The sequence below is a fragment of the Lissotriton vulgaris genome, unplaced genomic scaffold (genome assembly GCF_964263255.1).
Source record: "Lissotriton vulgaris unplaced genomic scaffold, aLisVul1.2 SCAFFOLD_770, whole genome shotgun sequence".
NCBI classification, from domain to species: Eukaryota; Metazoa; Chordata; class Amphibia; order Caudata; family Salamandridae; genus Lissotriton; species Lissotriton vulgaris.
Genome location: NW_028252779.1, coordinates 658,974 through 676,328, shown reverse-complemented (window position 1 = coordinate 676,328; position 17,355 = coordinate 658,974). Strand labels below are relative to the sequence as shown.

At 43.6% G+C, this 17,355-nt stretch overlaps 1 protein-coding gene across 2 annotated transcripts in view; it reads right to left on the bottom strand.

The window, feature by feature from the left end:
• LOC147662018 (vitamin D3 hydroxylase-associated protein-like) overlaps positions 1–17,355 on the bottom strand; it is a 720,315-nt gene that overhangs the window by 137,020 nt on the left and 565,940 nt on the right. For both annotated transcript variants that reach the window (XM_086951181.1, XM_086951182.1), the window contains one exon: positions 69–194. In XM_086951181.1, coding sequence (XP_086807307.1) covers positions 69–194 — 126 coding nt within the window. The remainder of the gene's footprint in view (positions 1–68; positions 195–17,355) is intronic.

Genomic DNA, 17,355 nt, shown 5'->3' with positions numbered 1-17,355 from the left:
ACTACAATGAAAACTGTATTGATCAGTTCACTGTAGCAAATTAGGTTAAGGCCATCACCAAGACTTACTGTGTGTCCTGCTTCTTCAAGGATATTTTTAGTTTCATGGACAACTCTTCTCATGCTGGGGGTTGATGGGAAATAGCTAGTTGTATCATAATAACCAATCCTAAGAGGTGCTGATCTGGAGAAAACCTGAAATGACAAGAAGTATTTTTTTTTAAAGTGGCCTATATCAGAATAACATGAATGTAATGGATACGTAGTTGATGACTACACTCTTAAAATAGCAATTCAAAAATGGCATATCATTTAAACTTTCATGGCAGAGCTCTGCTGCATCTTAAAATGTTAAATGTTCAAAACTCACTAAAATGCTAAAAAAAACTGGAATCCTAAAAACAATCCAGCTTCCCACCCTCACAACATTATCACAATAACATGTAGTGGCTGAAGTTTTCTGCAAATGCTCTTCAGTTCTTACCAGTGTATTCCAACTATGGAGCCGATAATGATGGTCGAAAAAGTTCTGAATGGCATTTGGGTGTCCAAATCCGATTCAGAACCCGCCTTTACGACCGACTCTGACTCATTTCTGAATGACCGATTACGATGGTTGGAGACTGTTCAAACTTTCCGACTTGGTTCTGAATGGTAATCGGAGTAAACTAGTCAGTTGGAGCTGAATTGTAGAGGTCTACGGACCGCGTTTCTGACCGAGTGATTGCGAAGTAGGATTTTCAAATGTGTTCCAACATGGATCAGCTGTCAGAATCTGAATTTGTGGGCCCATAGCTGGCCCCCATTCCCCAAAGGGTCTCTGAATGGGGCCCGTGGTGGTACCCCCTGAATCCCCCCTTTCCAAGCATTTACAGTTTGGCAGGCAGCAAGGGGTGCCTGCCCCAGGGTGCACGATTTTCCGCAAGCATCCATTTCTTCAATGGGAGCCAGTGTTGTCAGTCGGAACACAGGCTCCTATTGAAGTCAAAGGGAGTCCGACCGAACGGTGTTCAGAACCATCATAATCAGTCGGTCAGACTACCCAAATCCAATTTGGTCGGAAACCATTCCGAAACAGAATTGTTCGGAATGCTTTCTGACTGATAGGCTCCTTAGTGGACATTTGTTCTATTGCTTCCTAACCCTTATCCTACCACAACTTTACCAACTCTACATGAAAGACCCTGGTCTTTGTATTTCTCTTGTTTATGCCCCCCAAAGCTAGATCTGTTTGAAATTTGGTCTCTGTCTTTCCCTTGTTTATTCTTCACACGCTAGATCTGTTTGAGACTGAATTTCTTCACAGCTTCAATTTTGATGACTCATTTGAACAGAACACTGAATGTGGTTTAATTACAATAGGAATCATAACAATAGTGATACATATCAATTGCAATTTCCAAAACAATGTGCTATTTCTTTAGATAATAATTTGCAGTACACTCTTTTTTAATCTCCTATCCCAATCAAACACCAGTGGCTACCCCATTCCATGTACCTCATTGTACTTTGAGAATACCTATATTGCTTCATCTAAAAGGCTGTTCCATCAACCCACTATGATTTCTGTAGTCACAATATCTTGAAGTGTACCTCCTGAATCGCTCTCTACTTTTGTTTGAGCCCAAAGTAATTCCAGGAGTAAATACATTGACAAACAAGGCAGCTGTGAAAGGTTCAGAGCTGTGCTCACCACCCAATTTTCATGAAGCTTTTTTATTCGAGTTCATGGTATTACAAGGAGGATTAAAACCATGTAATAAATTATCATCACTCAGAGAGTATGCTATGTAGTGTTATCCTATCTACTCAGCTAGTTTTCTGTCTTCTATTTGTTGATTTATTTTAATTTATGTAAACAAAAATTAATTTGCCTAATCATTTACTACTGCTATCTGCCTAATGGGGCTGTTCAATGTATTCATTTTATCAATCAATCAATCAATCATATAATTTGTAAAGTGCACTACTTACCCGTGATGGTCTCAAGGCACTGGGGGAGAGGGGGTGCTGCTACTGCTTGAAGAGCCAGGTCTTGAGGAGTCTTCTGTAGGTCAGTAGGTCTTGGGTCTGCCATAGGTGGGTGGGGAGAGTGTTCCAGGTCTTGGCGGTGAGGTGGGTGAAAGATCTGCCGCCGGAGGTCGATCTTTGGATGTGGGGGACTACGGCGAGGGCGAGTTAGGCGGAGCTGGCGGGTGGGGGAGTAGAAGCTGAGAAGCCTGTTGAGGTATACCGGCCAGGTGTTGTGGAGTGCTTTGTCTGTGGGTGAGGAGCTAGAAGGTTATCCTCTTGTTGACGGGGAGCCAGTGCAGGTCTCTCAGGTAGGGGGTGATGTGGCTATGGCAGGGGATCTCGAGGATCAGACGTGCAGAGGCGTTCTGGATGCGTTACAGCCGTCTTAGGAGTTTGGCCGAAGCTCCTGCTTAGAGTGCGTTTCCATAGTTCAACCTGCTGCTGACGAGTGCCTGGGTTACCGTTCTTCTCGTATCTGTGGGGATCCATTTGTAGATCCTGTGGAGCATACGGAGGGTGTTGAAGCAGGAGGAGGAGACGGGGTTGACCTGCTTAGTCATGGAGAGGGTCGAGTTGAGGATGACCCCTAGGTTGCGTGCATGGTCAGTGGGTGCTGGGGCTGTTCGCATTGCAGTTGGCCAGCAGGAATCGTCCCAGGCTGAACAGGTGGGTCCAAGGATGAGGACCTCCGTCTTGTCAGAGTTCAGCTTCAGTCAGCTGTTCCTCATCCATTCAGCGACAGCCTTCATTCCTTTGTGGAGGTTGGTTTTGGCGTTGTGGGGGTCTTGGCTGAAAGAAAGAGGATCAGCTGGGTATCATTGGCATAGGAGATGATGTTGAGGTTGTGCTGTCGGGCGACGCAGGCGAGGGGTGCCATGTAGATGTTGAACAGTATTGGGCTGAGGGATGAGCCCTGGGGTACGCCGCAGATGATCTCGGTGGCATCGGAGCAGAAGGGGAGAGGCGGAGGCTCTGTGTTCTGCCGAAGAGGAAGGATGTGGTCCAGTCCAGGGCCTTCTCTTAGATCCTGGCGTTGTGGAGGCGTGATTGTAGTGTGCAGTGGAAGACCGTGTCAAAGGCAGCTGAAAGGTCCAGGAGGATGTGGGCCTCTGTATCTCCGTTGTTTAGCATGGTCCTGATGTCATCGGTGGCTGCGATGAGGGCAGTTTCGGTGCTGTGGTTGCTGCGGAATGCGAGTCCAACATGCTGTTCTCCTCGAGGTAGCGGGTCAGTTGTTTGTTGAGGGTTTTCTCGATGACCTTCACCGGGAACGGGAGCAGGGAGATGGGCCGGCAGTTCTTGAGGTCCTTGGGGTCCGCCTTGGGTTTCATGAGTAAGGCGTTGATCTCGGCATGCTTCCAGCTTTCCGAGAAGGTTGCTGTCTCGAAGGAGATGTTGATTACTTTCCGGAGATGAGGTGAGATGGCTGTGCTGGCTTTGTAGAAGATGTGGTGTGGGCATGGGTCTGAGGGTGATCCGGAGTGGATGGTGTTCATGATCTTGCTGGTGTCGTCATTGTTGATGTTGGTCCAGGAGAGGAAGTGGTCGTGGTGGCGGAGGTCTCAGTGGTTGTCGGGGCGGTTGTGATGTTTAAGCTGTCGTTGAAGTTGGCGATCTTGCAGTGGAAGAAGGTGGCCAGCGAGTCACACAGTCTTGCGAAGGAGGGATGTAATTGGTGTAGGAGCTGGTGTTGGAGAGTTCTTTCATGATGTTGAAGAGCACTATGGTGTTGTGTGCGTTGTTGTCTAGGCGGTCTTTTAATGAGGTCCTTTTGGCGGATCTGATGAGGTGATGATGTCTGCGGGTGGCGTTCTTGTTGGCTGCATAGCTGTCCGGTGTTAGTTCGCGGAGCCATTTCTTCTCCAGTTTTCGGCATGTTCCTTTGGAGGCCTGGAGGTTTTCGGTGAACCAGCTGGGTTTCTTGCTGGTGTAACTGCTGGAGGGTTTCTTGAGCGGACAAGGGTGTTGGTGCAGTCGTAGATCTACTGTCTGAGGTTGCGGGTGGCAGTGTCGGCGCGGTGGGGTCAGAGGGTGGGCTCTGGTTGCAGGCTTGTGCTTAGCTGGTCTTTGGTGATTTTGCTCCAGCAGCGGCAGGGTATCTGTTGGGTGCGGTATTGCGTGGTGGGCTTCCTGAAGGTGAAGTGGATGCAGCGGTGGTCGGTCCAGTGGAGTGCGGTGGTGTGGTTGAGGGAGACGTGGGGGCTTGCAGAGAAGATGGGGTCGAGGGTGTGGCCGGCAGCGTGGGTGGGTGGGTACTAGTCACGCAATCTATCCATACATTCTAATATCACCCCTCTACCAATGTAATCGGGTCATCCAGTCAATTCACGTATATACCGAATCTCAAACCATCAATCTGTCAAAAATATTTTCGATCCAAAAAGTGCATCACAAATTCTTCCATTTACTGAACAGTTAATCAACCCAATTTATCATTCCATCATTCATTTACTTGCACAATATGTCCAATATACCCAGGTACCCATAAAAGGATTTCAATCTAGAGAGCTAATCAAGCTAGTCAAACATACTATCTACTCCTATGATCTGTTCTATCTGCTCATTCAATCAGTACAATTTACCCATCTAATAAATCCTGCCAATCTATCAAACAATACAAACCATAACTAAACATCATGCATCCAAGAAACTCATCCTTTAATTCTATTGTCCCATTGTTAGACCTGGCATCCTTGGGGTGGTTTTTCCTCTACCTCCTCTATTTTTGACACTGCGGTGGAAATCTTTTTTGCTGGTATAGATGCTTTGGGGACTTTGCCACTGCTGGTGAGTGCCAAGGTGCAAGTGCTTCCTGTGTAAATTGTTATTATGATTGGTTATCCATGATTGGTATGTTTTATTGTTACCAGTAGGTCCCTAGTGAAGTGCACTGAGTGTGCCAGGGCTGGTAATTCAAATGCTACTAGTGGACTTGCAGCACTGATTGACCCATCCACATGAGTAGACCTAAAAAGAGGTCTCAGGCCTGCCACCACGGTGCCTGTGCGCAGTTTGTTAACTGCCATGTTGACCTGGCCAGTGTACCCACTTGCCAGGCCTGACCCATCCCATTTCTTACACATTGGGTACCCCTATGGTAGGCTCACCGTACCTCTCTGGGCAGGGTGCAGTGTATGTGAAAGGTAGGACATGTACCAGTGTGGGTAACATGTCCAGATTGTGAAATACTACCAATTTCGTTTTTCACTAATGAAAGGCTCTCTTGCCCATAGGACAGAATGGGGAATGCTGTGTAACCCATTTACCTGCATATCTTCCCATAGGAGCAAAATGGAAAATTGGAGTCTGGTATCCCTGAATTTAATAACACATCTTTTAGGACTGATGGTTTTTAAATTCTGTGTTTGAAAAAGCACTTTTAGAAAGTGGCCCTTTATGTGTGCCTCTGCCTGTTTGTGGATTGACTGTCTGGTTTGAGAGTGACAGGGGCTGGGGTGACTCCAGGAGTCTGTGGAGTCAGCAGTAGGCTGAATAGACCTATCTGCATTTGGAGTGGCGGGAGGAGTAGCACTTGGGCCTGAATAGGGCTGTGTCTGCCTTTCACAATGCTGGCTCCACCCCCTGTGGTGTTTCTGATAGCTCTAGCCCACACTCACAAAGGAAGAAGATGTGCACTGGCAGAGTACCCCAGAACTTGTTTGAACAGGGTCCAGGACCTCTCACACATAGAGAATAAGTACTTTTGGGGTATAAATACTAGAGCTGAAACCCCTGAAAGTTAGACTACTTCCCGATCAAGAGGCAGAAAAGGACTTCACCCTCAGCTTCCCTGAACTTCCTTGCTGGGTGTTCCAGTCTTCCAGGAGGGCCTGTAACTATGTGTGAGGCCTTTCTTCTGGTGGGCGCAGAAAGCGTAACGCAATGAGAGAGAAGTGTGATGCTGCCGCATCATCGAGGAACCTTGTCGCCGCTGCTGCTGTTCACTGTCGCTTCACTGGAGAAGTGTGCCACAGAGGGTGCCGTCGCCTCACCGGAGAAGCGTGTCACAGGGTTGTCGCATCGCTGAGGAAGCGCGCCGCCGCTGATCGACACTGCAACACCATAAAAGCGTGTTGTTGTCGCCGAGGGTGTCATTGCATCACCGGAGAAGCATGTCACAGCCCTTACCGAAGTGGAATACTACATTTAGTGGTTAACCTGTCTTTTTATAGCATTTGAAGACTATTTTATGCCAATTTTAGTATTCAGTAGTATTCTTTTTGGGAAGGCTAGTGCATGAAGACTACTGATATGTGAGTGGTACTTCTTGAATACTAACAGAATACTAAGCACATACTTATTTGTAATCGCATAGTCTTCATTTACAATGCAGAACATTTAGTGAATACAAACAGTTTGAATACTACTGGACTTTACCCAGACTACTATTTTCAGTCTATTCAAGCTGCATGCTGAATGCTGAATGGTAGAGCGGTGCCTTATTTATTATACTATTTGCATGCCTTATTTATTATACTATTGTGGTGTTTGTGTAGTGTTTGGTAGTGTTTTAGGGTATAGGGTAGTGCTGAGGGATCGTGCAAGGTAGTAATTGAGGGTAGGGTCGTGCTAGGGGTAGTGTTTTAAGGTTTAGGGTAGTGCTTGTGTGTCGTGCAGGGTAGTGTTTGAGTGTGGGGACCGGACTGGAGGTCTGGGGAGGGTCGTGCTGGAGGTAGTGTTTTAGGGTTTGCTGTAGTGTTGTGGTGTTTGTGTAGTGTAGGGTAGGAGTTTTAGGGTTAAGGGTAGTGATGGGGGTTGTGCAGGGTGGTGTTTAACTGTGGGGACCGGACCGGGAGACGGGGGAGGGTTGTGCTGGGGGTAGTGTTTTACGGTTTAGGGTAGTATTGTGGTGTTTGTGTAGTGTAGGGTAGTGCTGGGGGGGTCGTATGTACGATACTATGGAAATATTAATCTGAAAACTTAGAAGCTATGAGTTTCTCGTTGCTCAAAAGGGTGTCATTTATGATATTTATATGTTTCGCTTATCTTCATTGCTTGATTTTGCTTGCGGGAAAGTTTCACTCATAGACGCCTAATGTCACTCATATTCACACTAAAATTATGAAAATGTCACACATGGCAATCTGAAACCTTGGCAGCTTTGCCCTGCCAAGTGTTACACATCTCGCGGTAAACTAACACATTTTAAATTAGATTACAGCATTGCCGCATGTAAAACTATTGTCGGTCCAGTGGAGTGCGGTGGTGTGGTTGAGGGAGACGTGGGGGCTTGCAGAGAAGATGGGGTCGAGGGTGTGGCCGGCAGCGTGGGTGGGTGGGTACTAGTCACGCAATCTATCCATACATTCTAATATCACTCCTCTACCAATGTAATCGGGTCATCCAGTCAATTCACGTATATACCGAATCTCAAACCATCAATCTGTCAAAAATATTTTCGATCCAAAAAGTGCATCACAAATTCTTCCATTTACTGAACAGTTAATCAACCCAATTTATCATTCCATCATTCATTTACTTGCACAATCTGTCCAATATACCCAGGTACCCATAAAAGGATTTCAATCTAGAGCGCTGAGGAAGCGCGCCGCCGCTGATCGACACTGCAACACCATAAAAGCGTGTTGTTGTCGCCGAGGGTGTCATTGCATCACCGGAGAAGCATGTCACACTAGGACCTGTCGTGGCTCAGAAAACCACTGAGATCGCCGTACAGCTGTTGAGCATGCATGCATCACCTCCACATTGTCATATCGCAACAGAGATGCCATTTTGTCGCATTGCACCCGATAGTCGCAATGCATCAAGGCACCATCTTGACGCATCAGAACTGGAGTGCAGGAAGAATCGACGCATCGCCTTTTCTGCGCCCCTTTTCTTTGCTTTGCGTTACACATCCCAGGTACTTTGAGACTAAAGTGTTGCATTTATCATCTTCAAGCATATTTTTGCAACAACCTTTTTAAAGACATTCTACTGAGTATCTGTATGTTGGATATTTGTCATTTTGGTCTTTTGTACTTTAAATAAAGATACTTTATTTTTCTAAACTGTGGAGGTGTCCATTTGTGGTGTTTTCACTGTGTTACTGTGAGTGTTGATACAAATTCTTTACACATTGCCTTTGCTATAAGCCCGTCTGCTCGTGCCAAGCTACCAAGACGATGAGTAGGGGTTATCTAAAGTGTGTATCCCTCCATACCCTGACTAGAAGCAAGGGTCCCTATTTGGTCAAAGGTACCTACCTCTGCCAACTAGTGACCCCCAGTTTTAACACCAATCATTCCATCTATTAGGACAATGACTTTCCCAGGTTCAAAGCTGCATTCGGAACCAACCTTTTTTATCCATTGCCTCATTGATTATGACTGGAAGTTTGTTTGTTCCAGACACAGTAGTCATCATAGAGGGAATTATATTAACATAGCTTCTTACTGTTCTCATTATCCATCAGTTTTCATGGCTATCCAATGTATCTAGGTTATCTACAATATCTATCTTTTTAGTAAAATCTGTTCAACTAAAATGGTAAATCTTTCTAATGTACCTAATTCATCAATCTAGTGCATTTAAGCGGTTCCATCTAAACTTCCTGTATTTCCATTTAATCAAGCTATTCTATTGAATGTATTTACCAACTGAAGCTATTCAGCTGTCCATGAGTTCTATATCATGTAGCCAATTTATCATATAATCAAATCCGCCAGTGAATCCAACCAATCAATTAATCTAAATGGCCCATTCAACAATCCATCTATCCATTCAAATCAATAATTCCATTTACTCTATCCTTCCAACTCACGTTCATCCATCCATCCTAATCAATAATCCAAAAAAGGCCAATCATCTCATTTTGAAGTGAACTCTTCGGCAAGCGTGTCTAGTCACTGTACATGTCCTCGTGGGAAGTGTAATTCAGTGGTTAGAGGCAAAAAATCTCACAGATGTGTGCTACATAAATGTATTTGTATAGTACGCCTCTTTGAGGATTGAAGATGTGTGATATATAAATAAAAGTATCTTACCTCCTTAGTCTTTCCATATAAAAAGATCACACAAATATTCTATTTTTATATCTGGACTAAGTATATTATATCAAATCAAATATCTAAGCCAACCAATTAATCTATCTAATCTAATTATCCAATCTGTCTAATATATTGAAACAATGTGATGATTCATTCAACTGCTTCAATATAGTTCCAGGATAGCCACATAACATACATGACCATATTATCATCTAGACATATCTAATTAATATTGTTGAGTATTATCCTAAATAAGTGGCATGGATCTAGCCCTCTACACCCATATTGGCCCCCCGTAATTCTATGTTTCCATCCATACATTCTTCAATCCATGTTGTGACTCCAGTGCAATGATCAAATCCATCCATTGTATTCCTTTCAATGCATTCACCATTTTGATCCGCACTTCTCAATGTACCAACTAACCCTGGGCATAGTACTACGATACGCTAACGTAGTTTGTACTAATTCGCACTCCGCAAATTGCATGTAAGTAGCAGCTAAATCAACAACATCCTCAGATGCTTTGATAAAGCAATTTTACTTGCTAAAAAGCATATTACCAATTCACAAAAGTAAACTTTTTCAATGAAAACATTATGCAATGAGAGAGGCGATGATTTTGGGGTCCCCCCTAACCTAAGGGCATGACCAAGCAGATGCCTTGAACACAAAGAGCATAAACAAAAAGCACACCTTGTTGAACTTCAGTGGTGGTTCTATCCTCTTAGGACCACCCCAAGCAGCATTTATTGGCAAAACAACAATCCCAACCAAAGGCCCTGAAAAGCATATGGGATGAGATTAGCAATGGGCAGTGAATATTATAGTATCCAATATCAAAATATTCTACAAAGAGCTGCAGTTCAACTAGTCGTTACTAGATGTCCCTCACTAGTCAAATGCAAAAGCACTGAAAATATTCTTACATCAAGCTGCAGTTCCACTAGTCGTTACTAGATGTCCCTCACGAGTCAAATACAAAAGCATTGAAACCCTTTTATCAAGCATTTGCATTTGACTCGTGAGGGACATCTAGTAACGACTAGTTGAACTGCAGCTCTTTGTAAAATTATTTTGATGTTGGATAGTATAATATTCACTGCCCACTGCTAATCTCATCCCATAATGCTTTGCAGGGCTTTTGGTTGGGATTGTTTTTTTGCCAATAACTGTGCTTGGGGTGGTCCTAAGAGGATGGGACCACCACCAAATCATTCAACAAGAAGTGCTTTTTATTTTTAAGCCATCTGCTTGGTTCTCTCCCTAGGTTAGGGAGGATCCCAAAATCATCACCTCTCGCACTGCTTGCTAATTTTCAGTTTCACTTTTGTGAAAGTACTGTATGCTCTTTAGCATATAAAGCTAGAGATAGTTATTTTATAATAACTGGCACTGGGCAAGATGCCATTTGCAATTATTTCACAGTGTAGATAAGTACACAGTGCCATCATCTTCACTATGCAGTACTACATGTAGTACCGACAGGCTTGAGAATGGTCCAGCCTCAGCGTTATGAAATCATTCTTTCCTTTCCTCTCTAAAGACTTAGCACTTGTTGAATATCCAGAGGGACATAGGCAAAGTCAGTCTGGCCTTGGTAGTCTGGCACACCGTACCACAAGCACTTGCTCTATCCTTGCCTTTTAACTCATCTAACTCTGTAGATTTCCTCTGGAGAGCAAAATGATTGCAAGTCCCAGAGGAGACAACACTTACGACTCTCTTTCTCTCTTAAGTGCATAATGCTGCTAACAAACAAGCAAGGCAACAATTGACTAGTTTTAAGATGTTATAAATGTTGCAATACAAACACTTTGCACTTTTTAGCCCCTTAATAGTTTTCAATCAGCCTTGCTCAGAGTAACACGGGCAAATGAATGAAAGAATCAAAGTTTACAATGTTTTTACAATGTTTTTATATGAGGAATTTTAACGTTGTTCACTGTTGCTGCTGTTTTCTTTTTTAAGTCACTTTACAGATCGAACTTTCTATGCAATGTTAAACATTTATTTTTATTATACATAGGAAAATGTTTTCAAATACTCGATCATGAATACATTGATACTAATACATCCACCCTCCAACCCATTTGGTTCATACGCCTACTTAATTGATCCACCTAGTCCAACCAACTCAATCCACCTATTCAAACCATACAATCTTTTAACCTAATCCAACCAGCCACTGTACCCATCTACCTTATCCATAATGTCCATTAATGCTTCTGCACCGTACAACAACTCTATTCATTCACATACCTTTACCCAATGAACCCATCCACTCTATACATTCACTTTATATATACATCCTTCCTTTCAACTAGCCATCATTCCTCTACCCATCTATCTAATCTTTATAGCCAATGCTTGCCTTCTCCGGGTTGGTATCTCTCGGTCTATTCATCTAGGCTAGCTATTTTTGCATCTTCCTGTTTAATGTTTAACCCTTTATCTCTATCGGCCCCAATCCTAGTCATAAAAGTAGTTTTACCAGAGCAATACGTTACTTATCAACTAAACATCACAAGGACAGACTTTGTTTTGTGTCCAGGACGTGCAAATGTAAATGTAAATGTATATGTCAAGGTATTTGTAGAGCGCACTGTCACCAAGCGGTTTCCTGGCGCTATTACTCATACCGCTGAGGAACCCATCCTGGCTTTCCCTGTGAAGTGTCCACTCCTGGGCACCCCCAGGGTGAAGCCAAGCATCCCAGCGCTGTTGGGGCCGGTGTGGAGGTTAAGCAAGCTATTGCCCAGAGTTGAAGCGTGGGGCCCATGGTTAGAATAGGCACGAGGTGAGAATTGTCAGGTCCGAAGAAATTGAGCCCAAGACCTGCCGAGGCAGGAATTGAACCCTGGTCCCGGGCCAGAGCTCTGCATCTGGGTGTGCCGCTCTAACCATTGAGCCACACTCCTCCACAAATGGAGATCATTATGTTAGTCCTTTATTGGCTGCTGTGCAATTCCACCAATAAGTTAGTTGGACTGATTTTGGGGTTTCCCACTTATACTTAGAGCAATTCATATAGTCTTGCAGGTCCTTTCTCCCTACATTAATCGGGTACATAACTACTAGAGTGCAAATAACAACAACAGCACTGGATATGCTTTTTCACACCTGCTGTGGTGCAGTGTGACATATATGTCTGCCTGCTCCTTAATTTGTCACAGTCCAGATTGCACCCAGAGAGGTGATACTCCATGGACCCAGTTCATCTAGTGAAATCTTCATGGAGATATCTTCGCACAAGCAGATTTATACATGGGAAGACCTTTCCACCTGGATCACATTCACCAATTCCAAGTGAAAATCTATGCCTAGTCGTAGGCTTTACAAGTCTCCAGACACCGGTTGTACAGCTTTCCAACGCGTGCTTTTACACCGCGTGCCGTTACAACGCGGTTTCTTCAACGCAAGTCACTACCACGACTTGCGTTGGAGGGGGTGCGGACTTAGGAATTTTTTAATTTACTATTCCAACACCAGCCTACGTACAGTAGGGAAGGTGTTGGATAGTAAATTAAAAAATTCCTTGTCCTGCAGCGCCCTCCAGCGCAAGTCGTGGTAACGACTTGCATTGAAAAAACCGCGTTGTAATGGCACACGGTGTAACAGCCGCGTCGTAAAGGCTGTTCCCCCCAGACACCCATATGCAGGGAAGGAGGCTTTTACAATAGAAATTACAAAAGTGTAGCTACTGCAAGTAACTTTTGTGAGCGGATTTCTAAACTATGCTGTAGGTGTAGATCTCCATAGTGGATGCAGAGACACAGCACCACAATGGTAAATCAGAATGGAAAAAATAGATAAGCTGCATTAATCCGATGTAAATCATACACACCTTACATCAATCCAACAAATATGTAAATTTAGTATGTACCTTAGGTTCTTCCACCTTCCCTTAGAATGCATGATTTTCATGATATCCGGCTATAGTTTCGACCTCCAGAATGCAGCCTACCTCACTCAAGAGGAAGAGGTACTTTACAGAGGAGACAGACTATGCTATCTATTTTTGTAGGTCTTTTTAGGGACCTGCATAGTCTGACTCCATACACCCTCAACAGAGAAGCCCTGTGGCAGTAGTTGGCAGTCTCTATCAATGCTTTGGGTGTTTAGGTACACCATGTGGTGGGGAGTCTGAAAAAATGGCAGGACAAGAGGAGACAGACTCCCAAAATCAGGCAGAACAGCTCTCCTGGGAGATGGACCCATTATCTTGCCTCTGTCTCAACCCCTGGATGCACCCTGAAGTGCTCTGTGGCCTGCCTGATCTGGGGCAATCCCAACTACTCCTCTATCTCATGACATTTCTGTTCCACACCCATGTAACACTTGCCCCAGCTCACATTTCACGCTTATCACTCACACACAGGCGAACACCATTATAAGTTAATAATGATCAGAGTTATATCAATACACTCTTCTATAAACAGTACCCATTTCAAGTGCATTGGAATCAACAGCGAGGGCATGAGTACCATCTGCAGTGTCAGGATGAGAACCATTGCTCATGTGTAAAATGTATTCAATTTTTGCACACATATGTCTCCTCATTGGCAAAACTGGTCAGATCCTTTGGGTTGGAGGTAATATCCTATACAGATGACATGCAATTAATCGTGTCTATTACCGAAGACATAGAGGCCTCAGCTGCCAATTTCAACAACTGCATGAAGTTGGTGGCAATATGGATGAAAAATAACTGTATTCAATTAAACGGGGACAAAACAATAGTTCTAATGTTTGGTAATCATCAACCCACTTGGACCCATTCATGGTGGCCTGATATGTTAGGATCCTGTCCCTACCCAGTTGATTCAGCAAGGAGTCTTGGTGTCATAGCCGACATCAACCTGTCCTTTAATCTCCAGGTAAATAAGATAGTCTCATCCTACTTTTGGGTCATAAGAACCCTTGGAAAAATAGTTCAGTTTCTTTCACTGGACGCACGGAAACAAGCAGCACTAGAACTGATCCTATCTAAGATTGACTATTGTCATGCTGGTTATATAGACATAAATAAGGCCTCCATCAATAAACCACAACTGGTGCTAAATGCAACAGCAAGATTGGTCTTAGATATTCCTAAATATCATTCAATATCGGCCGCCATAAAGAAAATACACTGGCTCCCAGCAGAAAAAATGATTCTGTTTAAAACCCTTTTCATTGTGCACAAGGCATTACATCATTTAGGATCAGAGGGAATTATACATATCTTTCAGCTATATGTCCCCTCTAGACAACTGCAACCAGCAAATCAAATCTGGTTGATGGTTCCTAGGTACAGGAGGTCACAATGGGGAGGAAGGGTCTTCTCAGTTGCAGCGGCTAAGTTTGGAATACTCTTCCTCCATCTATCTCCTGCGCAGAACTACATCTTCCTTTTCGTAAGACCTCGAAGACCTGGCTTTTTGCTTTGTAAAATGACCTATGAAGATTATTTGCTCCTATCAGATAACAGAACTGTTTGCCGCGCCTTTTCAACTTCAGGTATTGGTTTATGCTACATAAAATGGTCATTCATTTATTTATCCACACACAAGTATGCCATTCATATTTCTATGACATTACCACAGTCTAGAAATGTAAATGTCTTACTTTGTCATTCCTCAACCTCGATACAAATGTATTTTTATTATATATGTTTATGTCCTGTACTTAACATATGCTTTTATTATTAATCCATTGGCATCTAATATGCAGATTTGTTTCATGCAATATATGTGTTTGATGCTACTGTATTGGCTGCCCATCTTCCAGGTGGCACCACCTTCTCTTCTGCTCTGACCAATGGAAAAAAAATAGCAATTGCCCACCAACAAACACGGATGGGAGAGAATGGTAAGTCTTTAGAAACATGATTTTCGTTATTTATAACAATATTCCTCTCTCCTTAAGTGCCAGAATCTGCTATATGTCTTTGGATTCATATAAAACACTTGTTCTCCATTAATTAATTGTAAAATGTTAAGTGTGTACTTATAAGGATAATCTTACCTTTCTTTTATCACTTAATGTATCCTTCCATTTTTCAAATTTATTGTTTAGTATATTTGGGTTTTCTTTATCACCCTCTCCTGCACCCATATTTTATATCTCTTACTACCCTATAAATTATGTCAGTATGTGCCTACTGTTTTCAATGTCATCCCACTAGCTTTGTATCCAGCAAATATTTATACTTGTGTAAACCATGTGTATATACAACAATATTATTTGTGTACATTTTTATTAATTTCATTTATATGTTTATTTTCATAGCTTCAATGATCTAACATACCTTGGTGTTGAGGCTACATCCCAGACATCAGGTGACATCCTCCAATCAGCAATTGAGCCCTTTGCTATCTGTCTGTCAGGTAAGACTACAACATCATTACATTTTTCTTCAAGATAAGGTAATTTGAAAATAATTCTTACCCCTATGTTATTTCAACCAAAAGTCTACTGATCAATTCAATGTGTCCTTTATTAAATTACTAGCAGCCGCTGGGGCAGAATGGGGCTGGGGGCAGCATTTCAGGCTTGCGTGCACTCCCGCCCCGGCCCGCCACGACATTGTCTGTGTCCCGGACAATGTCGTGGCGGGCGGGTGGGGGCCGGGGCGGGAGTGCACGCAAGCCTGAAATGCTGCCCCCAGACCCTGAGACTTACCGCAGTTGTTCCGGCCCAACCTCCTGCACCGCTCTCTCCCGTCCCGTGTCCCAGAGCCTTACCTGAGCCGCCGCTCCTCCCCAAGCTCCTCACTGCACCGCCGCTCCTCCTCGTCATCACGTACGTTGCGGCCAGCACTACGTCGTGGCAGTCAGCGTCGCGGCCGGCGCTCCTTTCAGGGCACTACTTTTTTTTGTAAGATATATTTTTAAATTTACGTTTTTTTTTTTTTCTATAGCCTATGTCCATCTGTACACCCTGAGGATTACAACAATGTATTGGGTGTGTGGATTGGCGCTGTGGTTCCCGAGTTTAACTTTGCCAAAATGTTTGTGTTCTCTCTTTATATTAGTAGTATAGATGAGATATGATCATAAATGTACAAATAAACATTTTAAAGATGCAATGTTACTACCATTGGCAATATCATATACATTTTTTTATGAAATACATAAAAGTTAATTTAAAGAAAGATAGAGACATAATCAAGGGTTATTCAGATTGTCATAAACATTCAATGCATTATATCTAGAAAGCAATGGAATTACATAAATAAAGGGAATTTATCAGGAAGGCTTCCACAGAGTATAACACCTAGGGCCGATTCCGATCCCGCTTGGAAGGGCACCGAACACGATACGGCCGGAAAAAGTACGTGCTGTACACTTGTTTTCTGCCCGACTCGTATTCACCAACCGAGTCGTTTCAGGTCTGAACCGCTCCATACATCTCATCAGTAAGCAGGCTGTGCCGTGCAATGGATGTGATTTATGACTGAGCCAGTACGATGCACTCGTCCAACAGCCGGTGTGAGCTGAGGTTTCCGACTCGCAAAGCGGCTGGGAAGTTGACTTTGGGGGTTTGCGTCAGATTCCCTGTCACCCGCAGCCTTAAGACTCGGACACAGGGGGGTCTCCCCAACACAGGGATGTATGGTGTGGCTGGCACCAACATGTACCCACTGTAAGGGGCGGCCTTGTGCAAGACGTACCCATTCAGTCAAACGAAGCCCATGTACACGTCGTACGACCGGCTCCCATTGACTTCTATGGGAGTCCGACCGAACCGACTCCGGCAGCATGCGGCCTCATCGTGCTCGCTCGGTCAGACTGCTGGACTCCGGCTCAGTCGGAAAACACTCCGGATCCGGCTTGGTCGGAAAGCTTTCTGACCCAGATCAGAATCGGTCCCTTAGTGATTTAGCGGCATCTGAAGATAACAAAGGATTGGCCTATATTGGTTAAAACCCTGGTTTTTAAGTATGGGTAATAAACATTTTAGCCTAGGTGCTTCATAAAACGTGAAGAAAAATAATAAATGTGCCATGGTTTGAGGGTATGAGTTGTCACAGGGCAGGATAGACTTAGGGTCAAATTGGTCAAGAGCGAAACTTAAATGACATCATATAGAACCATTGTTAAACTTCATCAATAATGCCCTTTCTCCGATGTGTCAACATATAAAAGGTAATACTTGATCCCTTTGATCATTTGTAGGCTAATCAGTTCTCTCATATTAGGCCTCATAACCTTTCATTCTTCCCAATTAGAGGATACCCGATTTAAAAACATGTCTGATTTTAATGGAATCCCCCTTTAGGATGGAACACGGGTTTGAGAATAACTCATGACTTTCACTGATTTTTAAAATATATATATTTTTAAAATATATATATTTCATCCATGGGA